General features: G+C 37.1%; 1 protein-coding gene across 3 annotated transcripts in view; it reads right to left on the bottom strand.

Moving 5' to 3' along the window:
• Positions 1-21,780, bottom strand: part of STIM2 (stromal interaction molecule 2) — a 66,534-nt gene that overhangs the window by 15,203 nt on the left and 29,551 nt on the right. For all 3 annotated transcript variants that reach the window (XM_051789967.1, XM_051789964.1, XM_051789965.1), the window contains exons 2-3: positions 14,746-14,876; positions 2,756-2,870 (exon numbers count right to left, since the gene is read on the bottom strand). In XM_051789967.1, coding sequence (XP_051645927.1) covers positions 2,756-2,870; positions 14,746-14,876 — 246 coding nt within the window. The remainder of the gene's footprint in view (positions 1-2,755; positions 2,871-14,745; positions 14,877-21,780) is intronic.

The following is a 21,780-nucleotide window of genomic DNA, read 5'->3' as shown; positions in this document are numbered from 1 at the left end:
TAGAAGACAAGGCAGTCAAAGAATACAACAAGCATATACTGGCATTTACATTTAAAGAGCAGTAACACACAGTAAGTCAGATGACTCAGAGAGCAATGTTTTCTGTTTTAAACAGGTGTGCTAGTTCATAGTCACTCCTCTAAATAGAGCACTCTGTAGAATCAGACTATGAGATTATAAAATTTCAAAGGTCACAAAAAGCACATCATAACTAAACTAAACTAAATTAAATTAAAATCTTGTTTTGTACTCAAGGACTCATTTCAACTGTGTGGCAACACAGTAACAAAATGCTGGATGCTGATTTAAGTTATGATATGATTCTTTCCATGCAGGTAAAACCTAGAGCAGCCTTGAAATTCCTTTAATTTGCACCAGCATAGACTATGCCTTGAAGATTCTGCACCAGGCAGGGACACCAAACGCCTGCCCAGCGTCAAGAATATTAAAAAGCAATATTCTGAAGCTCCTTCTTTTATTAGGCAATTTTTAAAGCTTTGAATGGAACCAATCCTCAGGGTTCCACTCACTGTATAAGATCCTTCCGAAGCAATTACTTAAAAGGAAACTCTGTTTTCCTTAATGCTAAAAAGAGACACCAAACAGCAATGGCACGTTTTCACTGTCTTCCCTCAAATCTTATCTGTCTTGCATCACCAATATCTTAAACAGAAAGCACCTTTAAGCTATTTGACAAATACTTAAGACAAACATTCACATAAAGCAGCTTTATGGCAAGGAATGTGCAATTCTACTCAGCATAAACTAGGCAGCAATAGATCCATAAGATGCTTCTGCATACACTGTCAAGAGCGCTATTTAGAGCTTGTAATTCTCACACAGTCTCAATAGAGTACTTAAAAGTTTCAAATTACTGATACTGTCATTTACACTACCTTCCCTCCTCTTGTTTAATGTTGTCAAATTGCATTAAACTGGCACTATAAAACAGCAGCACATAAGAAAACAAATCAATCAAAATTCCTAAAACATTTAGAAAGGAAAAACAGTATTTTCCATGTCACCTAAAATCAAATGAAGGTAGTTCTTTTTCTGAGGGGTTTCCTGCTTTCTAACAGTCAGCACAGCACTGGTAACACAGCTCAGGAGTCTCATTCTAAAGGTCTTCCTGTGGTGCAACTTAAGTTCTCTCAACAGCACGCCCAGTAAAGCCACTATATGCAGACACTATGAAACATGACATTCCTCTTAATGTCTTTTGAGTCTTACTCACACTACTCACTATATTCAAGAAACATGAAATAAAGATATACGTAATAGACAAATTAGATACTTCTGGGATCATTATAGCCTACATTTTTGAAGAGTTACTCATGAGTTAAATCAACAATTATGGGGAGATAATTTTTTCTGGTAATTCAGTTGTAATACTTCCATAGAACAAGAATTTCAGCAAATAAGTCTTTACAGAATATTTGAAGAGATGAGGCTAAAAATCACTAGTTAAAACAGATATTTACTACATAGCAAACACCTCTTACTTCAGACTGCACTTAAATGACTTCCTACATAAGCAGAATGAACAATGGCATGTTCCTAGCTCCATTCCTCTCTTGTTCCTACTTCTAGTTGTTTGACCAATACCAACTTTTAGATCTCTCTATGTGCACCATTAGCACATGTCCTAGTTTAGGAATGGTATTCTCATATATAGTACTTGGTTTCCCCTACAGCTCCAACTGAAGGCACAAAAAGGAAAGCCAGAGGTTGAGATAAGAACAATTTACTGTAAGAGGCAATGAAATAAGAAAACTAACAGTAACAGCAACAACATTAATAACAAAAGGTATAAGAAAAAGAAACTATATACACAGAAAGCCCCCCCACAATAAACAAATATGGGTCCATCCCCCACATTTCTCATAGAAGGAACCCCTTCTCCCCAGAAGAGAGACAGTTCCTTTCCCATCCCCCAGCAACAATGTTAGGGCATATGGACAACATAGGGCCTTAGCCACACACCCTCCCAGCTACTGTAAAAAATTAACCCTGTCCTGGCCAGAACCAGGACAGCACAACACCTTCAGAATGGTGGGGGGGGGGGGGGGGGAAAGTTAAGTATTTTTCTCCTAACAATTCTAACATTCTAGATATCTGGAATTTTTTTTAAATCACTATATCCTGGAACATATTTGGCAATGAACACTGTACTGTACTTTAAATACTGTCTTTTGATACTTGGAATATTTGGCTCAACTTATTTCATTTAAAACAGCATGAGGGAGGGCTGGTGGTGTCGTCAGTCCATTTTACTGTGCCTCAAGTTTAAAAGGATTTTCAAAAATGCTTTAGACTAAGAATTCTAGCTCTTCATAACCCAAATAAAATTTACATTGAAGTAGAAGTACACTGAATTTTCAACTCAATACAACATGCAATAAATATTTAAAAATAGCTTGAGAGCAACCCTTAGGGTTTATTAAATTAAAAATATGCTAATCTGGAATTCAGCACTTGCACCAGTCACCTTGATAAATTAGAACCTTATACAGATGAATGTGTAAGCTATGTTAGTTTACTTACAATGCACCAAGGACATGCAGAGAAAATTAACACTAGCTGTACTAAATAAGTTCTTAGTCAGGTTTACATGTGCCTATAAATAAAAGTATCAAAATGGATTAATGAAGATGCTTCAAGTCATTCATTTACTACTCTATACTTGGTGGAAAAATTCTTGACTTATGTCTCTGTCAGTAACCACCATCATTTTTAGCTATACTTCTTTACCTACCTTCAGATGTTTTCCAGCGTTTCCACAGATCCTCAATGGTGATATGTTTGTCTTCTCTGTGCAGGTGACTATGTTTATTAGAGGCATCCTTGTACTGCATATCTTCCCTTAGAAACTGAAGAAAAAGGAAAAATGTCATATTAAATGCCAAAATAACAATTTCTGAACAGAAACTAGAAGGAAATCAGGTAGACAAGAGTTCTTTGCTATCTCTTCCCCATGCGAGCGACACAGAATTCATCTAAGTTCTCTAAAAAGACTCAGAAAGCACATTATCAGAAATCTCTTATAAGATTTGTTTTCACCATGATTATATCCTAGAAAAACTGAAGGTTCAGTTGCTAGTATACTAGATTTAACAACATTTTTAGCATGCCTTAGATTTACAGTGATTACAAGAATGCACCACACAAGTCATACTGCATACTTCTGTACTCTGAAGACATTTAACCAACTTTGTCTACTTGAAAATAAGACCACGTAAGATTTGAAAGTGCATCACTCCTTTATGGATGAGTAATCCTTGAATCCTGCAACACCAGTTAAATGCAACTGCTTGAGGATGAAAGTAAACTGTTGACTAAGTATTAGTAAAGTCTTTTAATTAGACAACAAAAATTTGACTTTATTTCATCAAATCAAACAACAGAAGCCATTTGAGGGTCAATTTTCTTCTCACTAATCATTCCTTGGTGGTTACACTCCAAGTACAGAAGCATTACATAAAGCTGCTTCATTCTCAGTAATTAACAGGAAGCCTTTTAGTAAACATGATAAAAGAAGTTCATGCAATCATGTCAAACATAATGGGTGGTAAGGCACTGGAACAGGTTGCCCAGTGAAGCTGTGAATGCCCCATCCCTGGAAATATTTGAGGTCAGGTTGGATAGGGCTTTGAACAATCTGATCTAGTGGAAGGTGTCCCTGCCTACAACACAGAGATTGAGACTAAATGATCTTTAAGATCCCTTCCAACCCAAACCGTTCTATGATTTTATGACAGCAGTGTTGCACTAGCATTTCACAAGTCACTACAAACAGGTTCAACAAATACATGCACAAAAACCCCCCATGGAACTGTAAAACCCATTCTATTTTTATTTCGTACAGGCCTAGAAAAGTTGGAATAGTGGTTGGCAAACAACCTCCCACTAATAGTGGAAACCTTGCATAGGTATCAGTCCCTAAAATCACAGTATGAGCAGTCTCCATGAGTGAAGACCTTAGTATTCATATCAGATAACTAACATTTGGTACAAACAGTACCAGAAAACTAAGTAATCTTCCACAGTAGAGAGCTTGTTTTCTTCAGTTCCTGAAGGATGAAGTTGCTCAAACAAAACCAGCTACAGATAGACTTAACAGCTAAGTAAAAACCAGCTTTTCTATGTGGCTGGTCATATGTCATCATCACTTCAAGCAGAAGGGAGGAAGAAGGCCAAGTTAGTGATGCACTGCAGAAGAGCCCAATTCTTAAAATTTAGTCCAAGGAATAATTTATGTGCAAAGCTTCCTGCATAGGCCCCATTTCTAACAAATCTAGAGGTTATATAATTCAAGAAACTGCAAGAGAGACTGAAAAGTAGCCAATGCTAAACCATAACATATCTTTATAACAAGATATAGAGTATGAAACCAGAAATATGCAAGCAAAAGCTAACACTTTTCCCTTACTAGAATATTTTTACTAGGATGTAAGGAAATCTAAAACTATGCGAAAGGATTCAAGTTTCTCCTCTAACTTGGGATACAATACTAATTGCTTTCTCTAAGCCAGCCATAGAGCCATAGTATCAATACAGATTGTATGCAAATCTTCTCTCATTTATCTATTACTTCAAAACTTTTTTTGATTGTCAGACATTAGCTTTCTAAAGCCTTTTGATTCCTAAAATAGTTCCATTTAGCCCATACGAACTGCACAAGCATTTTCAACTCCTCTTCCCCATGTGAATGGTACAAATTCAGATATAAAAAAATATACATGCACAAACATGCACATCCATGAGAAATATAGGAGAAATTTATGAAACATATGAGAACTGAAAAGAGCAGCCTGTTGAGCAAGGGCTATTACAGGACTTCTGAAACATTATGGATCAGCAGCAGTAAAAATGTTTAATAAACACAGAACTGTATGCTGTAAATGTATGCAAATGTAGAAATATTTGCTGCATATTCCATAGTCCAAGCAGGAACTCTGAAAAACCTTCCCACATTGGCAATACTACCATGAAGCTGGAAAATTCAACAATGTGCAACCAAAGATGGATTATCTTATTCATTCCCATACCATGTTTATTAAAGGGTAAACTGAAAAGCAGGAACTAAACAGTAAGAAAACAAGCAAAATAATATTCTTATCCACTTGTGCCTGTAAGCCTTTCCAGAGTAAAGTAGTCTCGTAGCTGGACATCAGGAAAGAATTGATGTTTGCCCACCTCACCTTTTCCCTCCAGACTGCAAGTACCTATTATCAGCTGACATCCCCAGCATATCTTTTGTGAACTTGGAAAAAGTATACTAAAAATTCAGCAAAAAAATATATTCTACATCCCTCCCTGTAAAGATTGTCTCTCTTCATGTGAGGGTTAAGGTAAATGCTTAACACTCTTCAGCTTTCTAGTGACTGATGATAAGATTGTCCTTGGTGACTCCAAATGTCAGGTATGGACATTTGTTTTAAAAACAAATTGTTGTAGGGTGATGGCGTTTCTGAAGAGGAACAGAATGCATACATGTACATATGTTGCATGTGCAGGCTTAAACCCATTTTGCATCTTCTCAGATCTGCAAACTCAGAGCAGTTTTGTTTGTACAAACTTGCTCCTATCTTTACTGCTAGTTGTCAGCAAAGGCTGTAAAATATTGAAGGATGAGAACACTTGTGCAGTTGGAGGTGCTGTCAAGGAAAATCTGAATTGCTGTTAACAATGGTTAATACGTGGTCAGAAGTAAAGGAGAGAAGGAAGATGCCAAATGATAAACGGAAAAGCTTCAAGGTGTTACATCTCACTCCAAACTAAGCACTACAAGGAACTCTAAGAGAGCACTGCGGTTTAAACACAGGACGGACACCGGTGCCTCGGCAGCAGCGTGAGAGTCCCGGAGCCGCTCCTGCCGTTCGGCCCCGGCGCCCGCAGAGGGCGCAGCAGCCCCCGCGCCCACGGCGGCCCGGGAAGCGCGGATCCAAGCCCGCAACACGGGATTTCCCGGGAGGAGAGCGGGATAGCGGATCTCGTTTACGCGGACAGATGGATTTGACTAACGTCCTTTTTTAAAAAGGGGCTGTCAGCACTCAAAGTTGTGAGCAGCTTGCAGTCAGTAGCCAGTACAGTTATTGCTCAGGGGGAGAGGTTCTACACCCATGAGAACTTCTCCCAAGTGAAAAGCCCCTCTTCTGTTCTATCCTACCCACGCTGCTCCCAGATCTGTGAAAATAATCACGATGGCTTCCTCAACAAGGTTCTCTGGCACCACATGGTCCCAGCACTAAAGTTAAGAGTACACATAGCTAGAAAGAGGCCACTGTATTTCCAAGAATGAATGCATTTACTAAAGAGGAGGTAAATAACAACATCAAATATCTTTCTTTAGTTTAAAGGATCTTCGTTTTGAAACTGGCCTAATATGGAAGTGCTTCTTCATGAAAAAGAACCGTGTCCTAAATTGAAGAAAGACAAAAACAGAACAACTCTAGTAAAAAGAGGATTTTTCTGTTCCTTGTCATGGCAGCTAATCTCTCTTCTGTTGCCCTGGTCATTAAGTATACAAAGAAAAGGTTAGAAAAATAACTCTAAATAGGGAGGTTAAAAGAATAAGCTCTAACAAAAACACATCTAGGGATTATCTTAGCCAACATAATTACTCAGGAAGGAGAAGTCCTTTTAAGACTACAAAGTTGAAACCAAGAAAGCAACAGATAAGTCACCTAAAAACTGTGAGAAACAAAAAAAAAAATCATTTGTCAATGTAGTTACTTCAAAAACAAGTAGATAGTAAAAAAAACACCACACCTAGACTTGAAAAGGAGTCTTGATCCCAAAACTCCATAACAACTATACCTCTACAAAGATCAACATCCTAAAGTCCAAGGTTAGGTAGTGTAATAGCTAGAGAGGAAACTTCTGCCTGCCTGGAGGGGACAGGACTTGTGGAGCCCTGGAGAAGTTTCAGAGTCAGGTACATGCCACCTTCCTTCCTCTTCAGAAAGCCTTTAGTACTGTAACTTTCACCAAAATCCAGTCAACTCATAAACAAAGACCAACCTAAAGCAAGAACCACAAAAAAAAAAAAAAAAAATCTGACCATTGTAAAAGAGGTAAAAAGACATCCCAGAATCCAATACAAGTTTGACTGGTATCAGAGAGAGTGCTTACAAACTAAACTCAAGTTAAAATATGGAAGCTGTAAGAGACGCTCCTTGAAGAGCAAATGAGAAATTGCATATTTTTGCAAATGCCAGCAGAAAAGTAAAATTAACCACACTCACTAACAGCAGCAGGAAGCATTCATATGCTGTTTATATTTTGTTCTGGGTGAAGGCTCAAGTTCATGATTTTCAGTTTCATCAACATAAAATAGACCCTCTAACTGACAAGTTTACTTTAAGAGTAATTCATATTTCCTGCCTAAGTATTACTCTATTCCTCAAGTAGTGTTATTTCCTTCAGTTTTATTCCTTGATTCAAAGGGAAACCTGCAAAAGTTACAACTTCAGTTCTCCTATAACCCTTCAGATTTCCTATAAACCTTCAGATACACCCAAGTCATTGCTAGACAGCCTTCTCATCTATTGTAACCAGACTTGTTGCAGCTATTGCAATGTCACATGTACTGAATAAATTATAATGGCAAATGTGCTTTTAAAAGGCAACATACTATAATTCAGGTATGACAGCTTTTGCAACTGCCTACCCTACAGAAGTGGTTTCTAAAGGTGTTACACAGTAAAATAAGAAAATGTATTCAAGCATAATAAAAACATTACTAGAAAAACGTAGGACATAATAAGGAAAGTTCTACCAAGTATACCTTAAGTAATCTACACATTTTACTGAAAAAAAACTTATTGCAGCTCAAAACAAACTGCAGCTATCCTACTGCAAAGTAAACTTTGCAACTCTTCAAAGCCAAAGAATTTCCAAGGGGGCATTCCATTGTAGCAGGACTAAATGCCCTCAGTGCTACATAAACAGGTGCAGACAGCTACATATTATTAGCTTAAGTACCTCCAAGGAGGCAAGGTCTGATCCAAATCACGTTGGAATAGGTTTCCACGCAACTGTACCCATGATAACATACACTGCTTCTCTACAGGACTTAGCACAAGTTAGCTGTCAACTAACACGCTCATAATGTTTTCAGACAAGTCCTGGCTCCTTATCTTGCTCTGAAAAAACAAACTGTGTAGACACATTCAGAATTGCTCACAAAACTTCGGGAGACTAAAAGACATTCTGCCTGGGGACAAATACATTAGCAGTTGAATAAAAAAAATTAATGCACAAAAGGCCTCTATTAAGAGAGTCACAAGAAATTAAGGGAATCAAAGTAACCAAATAGCTTTGGGGGAAAGGGTTTGAGACACTGGTTAGGAAGTTCAAAATACTTATTTGAATGATCAGCGTTTGTAACAGAATGTTCTTGTACAGTGAGATGTAAAACGTGCTCAAGAGCCATCCCAGTATCATGAAAAGAACAGTTCTAATGTTTTCAGTTTCTGAATCACTGCAGCAGGTATTTCTCCACATGCAGAATTTTGCCTAACCAGCTGACACTGAAATATAAAGCAGTTTACAGAAATATGAACACCAGTTTAAGGACCTTTATTATACAAATGACAAGGACAAAACCAGAATACTAAGGGAATTTTAAAGGACATTTAACATCTTAATGAGAGTATATTTGCAGAGAACAAAATGAACTAAGAACTTGGTCTACAGCAGAACGTCTCTCTGCTGAAATAACACCAGAGGTAGGCTCCTGAAGTTTAACCAGGGCCTAAGATGCACTAAAGAAATGGAAATCAAGCTTCTGAACTACATCATCTGTTACACCATACACAGCAGTACTTCCTCCTCTTCAAAATCTTCTGCTAAATCTTTACTCCCCCCAATATCAAAAGAAAGACAAATTTTGCACAAGAATTTGCTTTTGTTCAATAAGACAGAAGGGCTATTCAATTAGCGTCATTCCACATTTAATGTTAAATTCTCAAAATGTTTTTTCACCTCACACTTTATGCTCCTAATATCCAAAATACACATACTTAAAATGGGAGCACCACACCAGCTCAGCATCTAGTTCTTGAAGATTTCCTGTCATGGAATTTCTTGCAATTTTGCCCTAAGTGTTTGGTGCTCACTACTGTCCAGAACAGATTATTCAAATGAATAGGTCTCTGGTCCAAAGTAGTAATTCATGTCTCATTCATTTTTTATATCTCTTAAGGAACTAAATAAAGAACAAAGATATCTACAGCCTTCTTTCACCAGTTCATCGTCATACAAATTGAATAGGTAGATCTATTTCAGAAGTAATTCAGAAAATAATTTCACATTGCAAAGTTAGATGTTGAATTTTATTTCTCCGGGTTGTTTTAAAATAGTATTGCCGGTGTAAAATAATTTAATTTAGTAAGCTTATAAAATAGATTATGATGTACCAGTGCATGTACCATTTTAACTGCTAAAAGAAAGGATGCATAAACAACCAAAAATATGACTAGCAAATTAATTACGTAATAAAAATAAGTATTAGCAGCATGTACTGATTCTCCTCTACTATAAAACTTTGCATCATAAATTAGCACTAAAGGCAGGATATACTGAAGCATATGCTTCTGAACCCATCCCCGTTCTATAAATTATTAATTTTTAACTGAGTTGTTTACATTTGACCTCTGTATTTTATCAATTTCTATTTCCTTCTGGATTCTTCCTTTGACCTTTTTTCTTCTCTCAAAAAACAAAGTATGCTCTCTCTCAAGACATCACGTTTGTTGAACCTCTCAGATTATTTGCATCATGGATGCAAATATGAACATAAATCCTCAGACAATATCTTCACAGAGCCCATCCATTCAGAAAGGGTCACTTCAAAAGGAAGATCTTGGGTTATCAAACATTCTGCCCCTGGTAGAGTTACTATAGCCAAAGTGCTATGTTACTATTACTGTTCCAGATCAGATCATACTAGCTAATTTTCCTGCTTTAATCACTGTATAGAAGACAATCATCTTCCCTGGTTTAGGCAACTAAAGCTAGATTCTATTTGATTCTTGTCTCCAGACAACATTTTTAAGTCAGGCACTTCTGCATATCATCTCTGCAGTTTGAACTTCTTTGACCATTCTGTTAAAAGCCATTCAATGCTTTCAATGTTGCAGTCTTTTCCTCTCCATACTGTACTTTGTCTTTTGTTTGTTTGTTTGTTTTCTGTGGGGTTTGTTTGGTTTTGGTGGGTTTTTTTTTTTGTTAAGTAATAATGCAAATTCCCTCATTAAAAGAAGTTAAACAAAATATGAATACACTAAGTGACCTACCCAAATATCCCATGCAAAGATGTAAATTTGTGGCATTAGTTTGGTATGACATCAGACACACAGTAAGATACTAATATTTCAAAAACATCAATTTATTCTAATACTAGAGAGAGATTCCTTGAGGAAATTACTTCATGTACAACCTACATATGGAGGTTCTTTGGAAACAGGAAGAACCTATGTAAATAGTGAACATATGATAAGTCTGCCTTACTTCTTGTGCCTCCTCATCATTAAAACAAGTCACGTTCACATGGTGCAACAGATGCTTCCTGAGGTGGATAACCTCCCACAACACAACTAAAATCTCAGTTAGTAATATTACATCTCCCTTTTAAAGGGAAAGTTACCCATTTACAGCATATCTCTTGAAACCAGTTTAAACAATTGCAATCTTGTACATATTAATAATAAAGTAATAACAGCAGGATCTAGATCTGATAGAAAAATTCATATTAGACTGCCCTAACAATAAGCATAGGTTCGGGGTTTTTTTCACATCCTTCCTTTTTCCTTTTCTCTGCTGTACCATACCAAAAAATAAAGAAGAAAAAAAATCTAACTAGTCTGTGCTCAGACTAGAGCCCCTCTAACTTCCTTAGAAGACTTCAACAAATCCCTCATGTGTTTCCATAACTATTAAATCCCGTGCTAAAAATGTAGATCAGGTTTCCCCACATTAATGTCATCAAGGTCAAATACAAGCTTCTTTCCAGCCCATATAAAGTAGGTCCAACAGGCTTCCAGTATCAGATCATTTCTGAGAAAATAAGAAATTTCTTCTAACAAGTTCGAATTTTCTTATATCCTAAAAAAACTCCTTCTCTACAGAATGATTTTATGTGACCCTTCATTTTACAGAGGAAAAACAAACTACAACATAAAACAGGGCATGAAAACATTAGGAAAAATAAACTGTGTGCAGATGAAGTGTCTGAAATCACCATTGGGAGTTAACTGGATTAGCAAATTAAAATAGTTAAAATAAATAGTCCACCTTTAGCTCTTTTTACCTTCCCTCTCAAAATAACTTATTTACAAGAACTTCCTTCCTTGGTGTAAATATACACTTGTAATAGTGTTGTAGTGCTGGTAAAAGAGCAGAAAGTTATTCTACTTCGTGACATTCTTCCTGCCAAATATAAAGCTGAGGAATATCTAACCAACATACTCAATATGCCGCCCTTCCAGGACTCTTGCAAGTAAAAACCATGCAGCATAAAACAGAAAATCCATTCCCTGCTGTTAAGTAAAATCCCTGCATTTCATGTAAGCTTTACTTCTAATAGAGATTTTTTAATTATCAGTCCTCATTTTTAATCAAGGCAAGCAGCACTACCCACTGTGACAGAACAAAAAAAAATCTGGTTCTGAAATAGTGTATATTAGGATATACTTAGCGTATATTCAGACCTACTGTAATCAGAACTATGTAACTGTGTTGTTGAAATGTAGATCTTTTAAGATTATTGTAAAGATCCAGTAAAAGCACTACTAAGTAAAAGAAGAACATAAAAATTAGCTGAACTTGCAATTAAACTGCATTTCTTAATTATTTCAGACTTGCATTTAATGCCTTAGAAGAAAACACCCTATGCAAATACATATTCATCACCAATTTGCATGGAAAATATACGTAGAGCTAGGTTGCAGGGAGGGGGTTATTAAATATTTCTTCAATAGTTTAAAATGAACTAGCAGAAACAAGGGCTACATTTCAGTCATCTTATTTTATGCACAATGAGTAGTTTGAATACACAGTTTCACTCATCTGTCAGTACCCCAGCTGAAACAGCATCCCTCATCAGCTGTTCTAATTTCAGCCTCTTAAACAGGTCTTAAGAGTAGCTTCTGTTGCTTCCTCTGGAACAGGAAGAAACTTAAGGTCAGATATAAAGATGGTCCACTGAAAACCAGGACAGATCTTCTGAATACTAATAAAAAGTTTCCAATGTATAAATATTTCTGTATTTTCTTCTAACTTTCTCAGCTTCCATGTATAACAAATGCAGTACAAGTCAAGAGAATCAATCAAAGTGCTGGGAAGTTCATTAGGAAGATCACACTCCATCACTGATGTTTCAGTTTTCAGACTGGACTGTGCCTATCCCAAACATTAATGACAACCACCCAACATTCTGCAATAACAGAGCTAGACTATCTCCATTATATTATAAAAGCCATGGTAGTCAGGAAAAATCCCTAACTGGGAAAAGGGAAACATCACTCCTATTTAAAATGAGAAGAAAGGAAGACAGGGGAACTAAAGAACAGTGAGTCTCAGCTCTGTGTCTGGAGCAGATCCTCAAGGAAACAATGTTAAGGCACACACAGTGATGTGATTCCAGACAGCCAGCACTGCCTCGCTAAGGGCAAACAGTGTCTAACCAACCTGGTGGCCCCAGGGTGACTGCAGCGCTCAGAGAAGGAACACGAACCCATGTTGTCTACCTAGACTTCTGAAAGGCTTCTGGCATGATCCCACATAACATCCTTTTCGCCAAATTGGAGAGAGATGGATTAAAAGGGTGGACCATTCGGTGGATAAGGAACTGGCTAAATGGACATAGCCCGAGTTGAGGTCAGTGGCTCCATGTCCAGGTGGAGGCCAGTAATGAGTGGTGCCCATCAGGGACTTCTGTCAGGACAAGTGCTCTGTGATATCTTCATCAATGACAGACAGTGAGATCAAATGCACCCTCAGCAAGTTTACAGATGACCCAAAGCTGAGCAGTGCAGTTGGCACAACAGAAAGAAGGGATGTCATCCAGAGGTACCTGGACAACCTTGAGAAGTAGGCCCAGGAGAACCTCCTGAAGTCCAAGTGCAAGGTGCTGCACCTGGGTTGGGCCAAGCCAGACATGAGCACTGACTGGGAGAACTCACTGAGAGCAGCCCTGCGGAGAAGGACTTGGAGGTTCTCATGGATGAAAAGCTGTACGTGAGCCAACAGTGTGTGCTCACAGTCCAGAAAGCCAACTATATCCTGGGCTGCATCAAAAAAAAAGTAGCCAGCAGGTCAAGGGAATTGATCTTCCCCTTCTATTCTGCTCTTGTGAGACCCCCACCTGGAGTACTGCATCCGGTTCTGGGGTCCTCAGCACAAGAAACACATTGACCTGTTGGAGCAAGTCCAGAGGAAGCCACCAAGATGCTCAGAAGGCTGGAGCACCTCTCCTATGAAGACAGACAGAGAGCTGCGATTGTTCAGCCTGTAGAAGGCCCCAGGGTGATCTTATTGTGACCTTCAGTACTTAAATGGAGGGTATAAAAAAGAGGGAGAACAACTTTTTACACAGGCAAGTAGTGATAAGACAAGGGAGAAAGGTTTTAAACTAAAATAGGAGAGATTTAGATTACATGTTAGGAATAAATTCTTTACTCAGAGGACAGTGAGGCACCAGAACAGGTTGCTCAGAGAAGCTGTGGATGTCCCATCCCTGAAAGAACTCAAGATCAGGTTGGATGGGGCCTGTTGATGCTGTTTGCACACAGGCACATAGAAAAGTAAGTAGCATCATATTAAACTTGACAAATGACAATTCATAACCAAACTCATTCAGGGAGAGCAATCTTCTCCTAGATGTTATAAAAAAGGATGACGAAGGGCAAGATTCTTCTCCCATTCATCTACAGTGACAATAGGTATCAGAGCCACATGTCAATACCCTTATTTTTAGGGGACATCATCACTCTCCTTCCTTTCTAAAGCTTGTGCCTAACAACTGCCAGAATGCAAAGTAAACACAACGAAACTACACAGATATTTCCACTCCTACTAGTAATTTTGAGAATCCTGATGGTAAAGTTGAGTAAGTGCAAGGGCATGTCCTTTGCCAGGACCACCAGGAGCCTGCCTACCCAACTCATTTGAACGCAGACACAAAAAACTTCAGGCAGGTCTGTATAACCTTCCTTAGTTCATAGGTTTTAATCTACCATTAGCCTACAGCAGGAGGTGATTACTACTTCCCTGTAAAATGTAAGCAAAACCAGAAATCTTTCTAAACTGATGTCTGTAAAAGGTATTGCTTTGCACCATGAAGTATTTGCAACAGATCAAAGGCAAATAGGAAAGCCAGTGATGCCTTAAGCAAGAAAACTTTGAGCAAAGAAACTGTAATACCAGGTGATGGATCACAACAACCTCATTGCAAGCTAAGCCAACACCATTTGCCTACTTCTTACACCAATCACAAAAATAACAGCTTTTATACATAGTCATACAAAACTTTCCTGTAGGCTAGAACAGTGGACAACAATATGCCATTTCAGACAATTATAGAAATTAGACCTTCCTTCCATATTTGGCTGAGGGAAGGGCTGCATTAAGAAAAACAGCAACAACTGCTCAAGTGCTGGAAGATAAAGAGCAGCTAAACAAAACAATGAAGGGAAAAAAGAGACCTCATGCATGCACAAGTGAAGATTTTTTTATTCGTACCTCATCACTTTCATCTACTTCAATACCACCGTCTTTGTCATCATCCATTTGTTTATGGATCATGCGGAGAGCTTCTAGGCTGAATCGGTCCTCCTCAGTAAAGCATGGTGGGCTGAGTGAACTGCAGGGATCTAAAGTGGGGAAAAAAAAACAAAACCAAACCATTAGTTAGTGTCACTCCAGAATATAATTTTCCCAAGCAGAAGAAAGGGCTTAATTTCTGTATTGTGTACCTGTACTTCATTGCACATAATCACCAGGTAATAGACATCAAATTTAACTGTAAAATAATAATTATTACCAAAAAAAGCGAAAGGGGGGGTGTGTAAATCAACTCTTTTTTTTATTCAGGAAGGAGTCCCCAAAAATAAGCTGGAATAGTTTTGACACTTTGTTTTCTCCACCCCAGTAGCTTACTATTTCCACTTTTTCTTCTATCATCCACTCTCAGTAATATGTCACTACAATAGCAAATAAAGTCACTGCACTTCCCAACCTCCTTTCTGAACCTCTGGGCTACACAGAGAGCGGTGGCAGAGAAGGAAAAGAACTGTCATGTCATACAATCACAGCTTTATAAACAGATAAGAAAGGGATGGTAATCACATTGCAGACAGAAACCTAAGTCAGTAGTATTACTACTGAACACAAAATATTCAAAGAGGACTGCAAGAGAAGAAAGTGCACTGCAAAAAAATTTCAGCTGATATATTTATATAATACATTATATATAATATATGATATATAAAATATAATTTTATATAATACATTATATATAATACATGATATATCGCTCATGTACCCTCTGATTACAAACGGCAGTCGCTGTGGAGCACATTTCCAAGTCAAAAATAGTATGTTTTCATTTGCATTCATTACTGAAGGCTCATGATTTGTGCACAGCTTATGGCTCGACTTGCACCACATCAGCCTGCTAAGTCTCTGTTCTTTCCCTTCTACAAGGCATATGCCAAATGCTCCAAAAATCTGCAATGCATGATGATCAACCATCATTACACTGGTCTTTCACAGACCTTGGCATTAACTAATAGCTAACTATTTCATTGATTCTGATGTATCCAACACCATCAAAGAACAGAATGTGGAGAAGGATACAGAAATCATTTTTTGAAAGTTCAGCTTTAATAAGATAGTGAATTCCCATCATGATAGCCATTATAAAAATGCAGTGACTAGTCCCATAAACTGGTGCACTACACTTTAACCAATGCAAATACAAATTGAGGCAACATGTGAGTAATTTTTGCTTCTTCCAGTCTATCAGACACTTAAGCTTTCATATTGCTACAGAATTTATTAAAAGGCTCATTTATATAAGTAATGTAAAGGAAGCACAGAAATAGAGAGAATGAAGAGTTTGCACAGAAAAACTAATTTATTGTTTTACTATTTCATACTAGTTGGATTATCATGATTCTGCTTTTCTATTATGAATTCTAAAATAATCAAAAATCAAAAATAACGGAATGTATAAGGCTACAAAGTAGAAGAATGAAGATAACAACCACAACATAGTTGGAATCTCAGATGCATAATTAACATAACTGATTCCCAAGGCTAGATGCAAGTCAACGCATTCTTAATTATGGTCAAGTTTTATTATACAGAAATCAACAGAAATCTGTCTTCTATGTCCATGAACAAAAACAAACAAACAAAAAAAATCAACATTAAAAAAACTCAAACACCTCACTGACACTGTCCCAGAACACAGATGCTGCTTTTAGAAATAATTCATGTAATTCAGAAAGACAAACTTCTAAATCTCTTCTTTACTAAATTACTAAGTATTAAATATTACTAAATAATTCATTACTAAATATTAAACCAGGCCAATCGCAAACGATAATTTTCAACTTTGGAATGCAACTAATATTTTATTAAGAAAAACCAAGTAATTTTTTATTTACTTTTAAAAAAATATCTATTTTATTTTTCCACCTTTGTTTTATCACAAAAGGTATTATTTCGCAATACTCAGCCTTTAAATTTTTGCCCTGCAATTAAAACATTAATATAGCCAGGGGCATTAAAGGACTCAGCCCTGAAATAAAGGACTAAATAGAATTGCTGTAGAAAGGCTTCCCTTGCAACTGTAATGAATCACCTCTGCCAGTAATTAAATTCCAGTGGACATGAAAAAGGGATATGAATTTACTTAAAATACAACCATAAATTAGAAGAACCATCTTTGTATTACATGTTTAGATCTATACTGTATTTTAAGTTAGAAGAAAGCATAAACATCAAAAACTGATAAAGAGGTCCCCCAAACACACCCAACTTGCTTAATTTGAACTTAGTTCTATTCTTACATAGAAGAAAACGTCAGATAGTGTTCACAATTTGCAAGCACCCACTCAAATGTTCTTCCGTTTTGTTCAGCTGAAAGCCCAGCTTTTCAAATCAAAAGGTTTTCTCCAAGTACCATTTCACACAGTTGAGCCTGATCAGTTCCTTAATCAGAGTACTTATCTTAAATATGCCTTTTTAGGATATTTAAGCATGAAGGCACTTTAAGGAGCTATGGTTCTTCTTGAGAGAAGTAAACAGGCTGCTAGTGCTTCAAATGTCCCACGAGCTGGCTCCAAGAACACTTGATCTCTCTCTTAAGAAACGATAGAGTGCCAATTGCTCATTTTGAGACTGAGAAACAGAGTAGGACCACATGTTAACTGTAATAAAAATTAACCCACTCTAAACAGAATCCAGATTTACTTCGAAGCTACTTATTATTATGAAGCTGGTAAAATTAAACATTCCCAGACTGACAACACGGGTCATCATCCCCTTCTTCGGAGAACAATCTCAAAACAAAAACAAATTAGAAAGCCACTCCAACCTAAAGAACAAGTGAAAAGCATTTCACAAGCACACCTATGGAGCCCTACCAAATCCAAAAAACAGCTGACAGAAACTGAATCATCTGCAGCTCTGTAGAATATTCTATCATGCAGTATTTTGCCTCAATTGCATGGTAAAAACGATTCAAATTAATACTAGATGAAGTATGGTTAGTTAAGTGGCTATTTGGGAAGTTTCCAAGATAAAAGCCAAGAGGAAAAGTCTTAAGATACAGTAAACACCACAGATATAGCCCCGAGGCCCCACAAGAAGTCATAAGACTAGTTGATAATTTATTTTTCACTTTGAATCCACCCTATTGAAGGTGTTCTGGGATTCCAAACCTTCTACTGTACTTTAAGGACAAACCTAATTTCACGTCTGGACCAATTTCTCTGTCCTAGTCTGGTGTGTTGTCATAAATACACTTAGTCCAAAATGATCATCACAGAGATGATAAATTTGCCCATGGCATGAACAGATAGCTTGGAATTTGAGGCTTCCTTTAACAAAAAGCACAGAAGAATCAGCAAAAACAAACAAAAGAGAGAAGGTGGACAAGAGGCATAAAAGCACAGCATATGTCACTCCAGGCACCAGTTATTTTACAGCCTAGTTTTTCATGTTGGTCAGAAGTGACGAAGTTTCAGAATTACTGGTCATAATAAGGAGGTAATTTCTTACTAAAAACTAAATGCCAAACTCATGGCTCAACAAACCTGGCATAGAATTTTGAAACAAACCCCTCTCCTGCCTTGAGGCAGTAACTGCCTCTCAGCTCTAATGCAAGGGCAGAAAGTCTTCACCAGTCCACAGGAGTCTCTCACGAGAGACAGTCTGATAATGAACAAAGCACAGTTAACCAACCCAAGATACAGGAAACTTTTTATTTACAGGCCAGGGGAAAATAAAACAGAAGTTAAACTTAGAAAGTGACACTGTCAACACAAGACATTAAGGAAAATTAATTACACTGATATCTTGATATCTTCAAGAGCTCATGTTAGCAAAGCCCTTGAAATTTATTTAGGGATACATCATCAGAAATGGTTCCAAATCAAAAGGGTATATGCACTGCATAGTCTTTCATCTATCCTGCATTTACTGCTGTGAGTGTAACAGACTTCAGAACGAAAAGGACTGACAGATCAACAAACGGCAGTTCTTTCTCACACACTTCCTTTGCATGTGGCCCCTGGATCACAAAAGCTATGCCTATGCCAAAGCCTGTGACAGTGACCCCAACCAGGTGTTTGCAGTTCCAATCTGTCCCCAAAGTGCCTGAGCCTTTGAGTGTTTTCAATGCCTGAAAAAGCCTTTTTAAGAATGAATGGACAAACAAAACCTTCATGATTTTTCAGGGCTACCTGCAATCAGGTACAAACCATCAAATTTAAGATTTAAATGCCTTTAAATTTTCCCATTAGTTCACTCAGAGCAACTTAGCAGTTGGAAGTTATTTCAAACTTAGCAGTTGGAAGTTTAGAGACCAACTACTACATATCCCTTTTGTTCTGTGAGCGCTCACCAAGAAGGAAGAGCACTGTTTTTACGATAACATATGGCCGTCCTATGGAAACACGCAGTGTTTCCATGACTGCCTTTTACTGATGAATTCAGCACTGTTGTGCTAGGTTTATGATTCCTCATTCCTAAAAAGCCATCTGGAATAAAGGGAAGCCTCACAGAAAAGGCAAGCACTATACAGTGTCGGTTTCCTAAGTACGTACTCTCAGCTTAAAATAACCATGTTCCAGCATGCCATGATGACAGAAGTGGATTTCTTTGCATTTTCCAGAGACAAAGCAGGTATCCGCAATACCCCCAACCCCCTACCAAATGTATCTTCCCCTAACTAGGATTTCTATTTCCTTATATTTCTGTTGTGCTCTAGTTTTACATGTACTTCAATACACTACAGTTTCATCACCAATTCAAAATATGACTCCTTTCAATGCACAAAACCTGTAAAAGAACAAAAATTTTTGAAGACCTGAGTACAAATCCAAGTGTCAAATACAAGAGGGACTAATGAAATTACTGAAAAAAGCAAGTGTTTTCAAGAATTTTGCCTGACATTCAAACAGCTATTCACAGTAAAGGCAATAAACATGTTTTTATCTTAAACCCTTACATAAGTTGTCAATAAAAATCTTCAAATGCTTGAGACACAGCCTCACAGTGAGCTTCGTTTAATCTTTCAATTAGAAGCTCCCAAAGCAAATCACTCCTACTCTTAATAATTAAACTCCTCCATATGGCAAGTAGGCTGAGCAGGATCTAACAGTTAACTTGACAAAGTAATTTGTGGCATTATTTTTCACTCCAATCATTTCAATAAAAGTTCATCACTGCAACACATCTTTCCACTAAAAACAGTTTAAAAAAACAGACAAAATTTTGACAAAAAGCATAGAGCACCTTGTCTTCTAATCACAACACTGATGTTACTTAACTGAGCTTCCTGAAGAGGAAAATGCAATAACCCTAATGACAGCAGGGCAAGGGGAAGGGGTGCAACAGGAAAGGAGATTCAGAGCAATGTTGTCTCCAAAAAATTTGAAAGAGTAAAGTTTCACATTAGGTTTTTCTGCTGCTCTGTATTAGAAATTGAACTAACCTCTGAAACTGTTTGTAAACTCGCTCAATAACAGCAGATTAGACTCCTAAATTAAACTCCTGACTGCAAAGTCTGGTATATGGAGCACTTATTTCTGAATACAGATGTAATACTTAGTAGCTGGTAATGCTGCAGTTTAACAACAAATATATATATATATATATATATATATATATATATATATATATATATACATATCACCAAAAAATCCCACCTATTTACAGTCAGGCCCCATGAAAGCTGCCATGATTCTTTTAAAATCCACTAAACATTCTTCATTTAAAAAAAATGACATGTCAAACAACTCTAAAATAAATCATTACAACTTCACTACGTATACAACTGATCTTTGCATGAGGGAGCCAAACCTGGTTTTGTCACTACTGAAAACTGTCCATTTATTCTGCTACTTCAGTATCTTTTAATATATACAGATCAATTATATTCCTCCTTTCCCCCACATGGAAACTTGATGAGGCAAGCAAGGCTTTGATTTTTTCTTAAATCACCACTAGCTCATCTCTGCTTTCTCCACACCCACAAAAAATCTGTCTAATTCTGAACTTCAACTTCATTTTCTACACACGGGGGGGGGGGGGGGGGGGGGAAGGGGATCAGTGAGATCGGTTTATTTAAAGCAGAAATTCAGTCAAATAATGTCATTAGCAAAACCAAGTGTTAGGACAGGTTTAGATTAAAGTTTTTCTAATCTTTCCTAAATAAAAAGCCTCAAAACAAGCTGCAGAACAGCAGACACTTAACTTTCTGATCACCTGTTAAGACATTCAAAACATCTTACGCTATCTTAGATAACTATTTAAGAACTTTGTAGCCAGAAAAACATTTACTCAAAGGAAAAGATACAACAGGAATTCTCCAGAGAATTATATTTGATGGCAAATCTAATTTTCCTTTAATTTAACCGCATTAAAAGCAACTATTCCAAATCAGCAATGTTTGTTTTAAAAGGAAATTGCAAAAAGGGTTTTGAATATGTTAATCATGCCAAGGATTATTCTGACAAGACAAAATATCAGTATAAACACTTCATTTAGACTGATAGGAAATTAATTATAAAATTACAACACTGTTCTGACTATATAAAAATCGAGAAGATGGATTCATGGCTTTTCCATCTCCTTCCCACACCCTCCCTGAGCAATGACACAGTTTGAAGGGAAGAGGAAGTTGGACAATTATTGTATACAATGGTCAAAGTAGACTGATTTAGAAAAGGAACTCCTGCCAACCCTAACAAAGCAGGATGAGAGGAAACTGGGAGATGCATCTTACACAAGCCCTCTAAAATTCTGTTTTTTCCTCCTTCCAACCTTACCTTTACTTCTATGATACTTACCATACAAAGCTGCAAACATATATGAATATTCAGTGCAAAAAAAAAGTTCCAGATGTCTCATTCTTATTCTCAGCAATAGTAAGGTCTTTTTCACTTTACTTGTATTTATTAGTACAAGACCAAGAGAGGAAGTATTTAAAGTAGTTTAAATCTAAGTTTTCATGATTTGGTAGTGAAAACTACATTATGCATC

The sequence above is a fragment of the Manacus candei genome, unplaced genomic scaffold, assembly GCF_025592945.1.
Source record: "Manacus candei isolate 608988 ecotype Guabito, Panama unplaced genomic scaffold, ASM2559294v1 h1tg000028l, whole genome shotgun sequence".
Taxonomy (NCBI): Eukaryota; Metazoa; Chordata; class Aves; order Passeriformes; family Pipridae; genus Manacus; species Manacus candei.
Note: the sequence above shows the minus strand (reverse complement) of the source record. Positions and strands in the feature narration are given on the sequence as shown.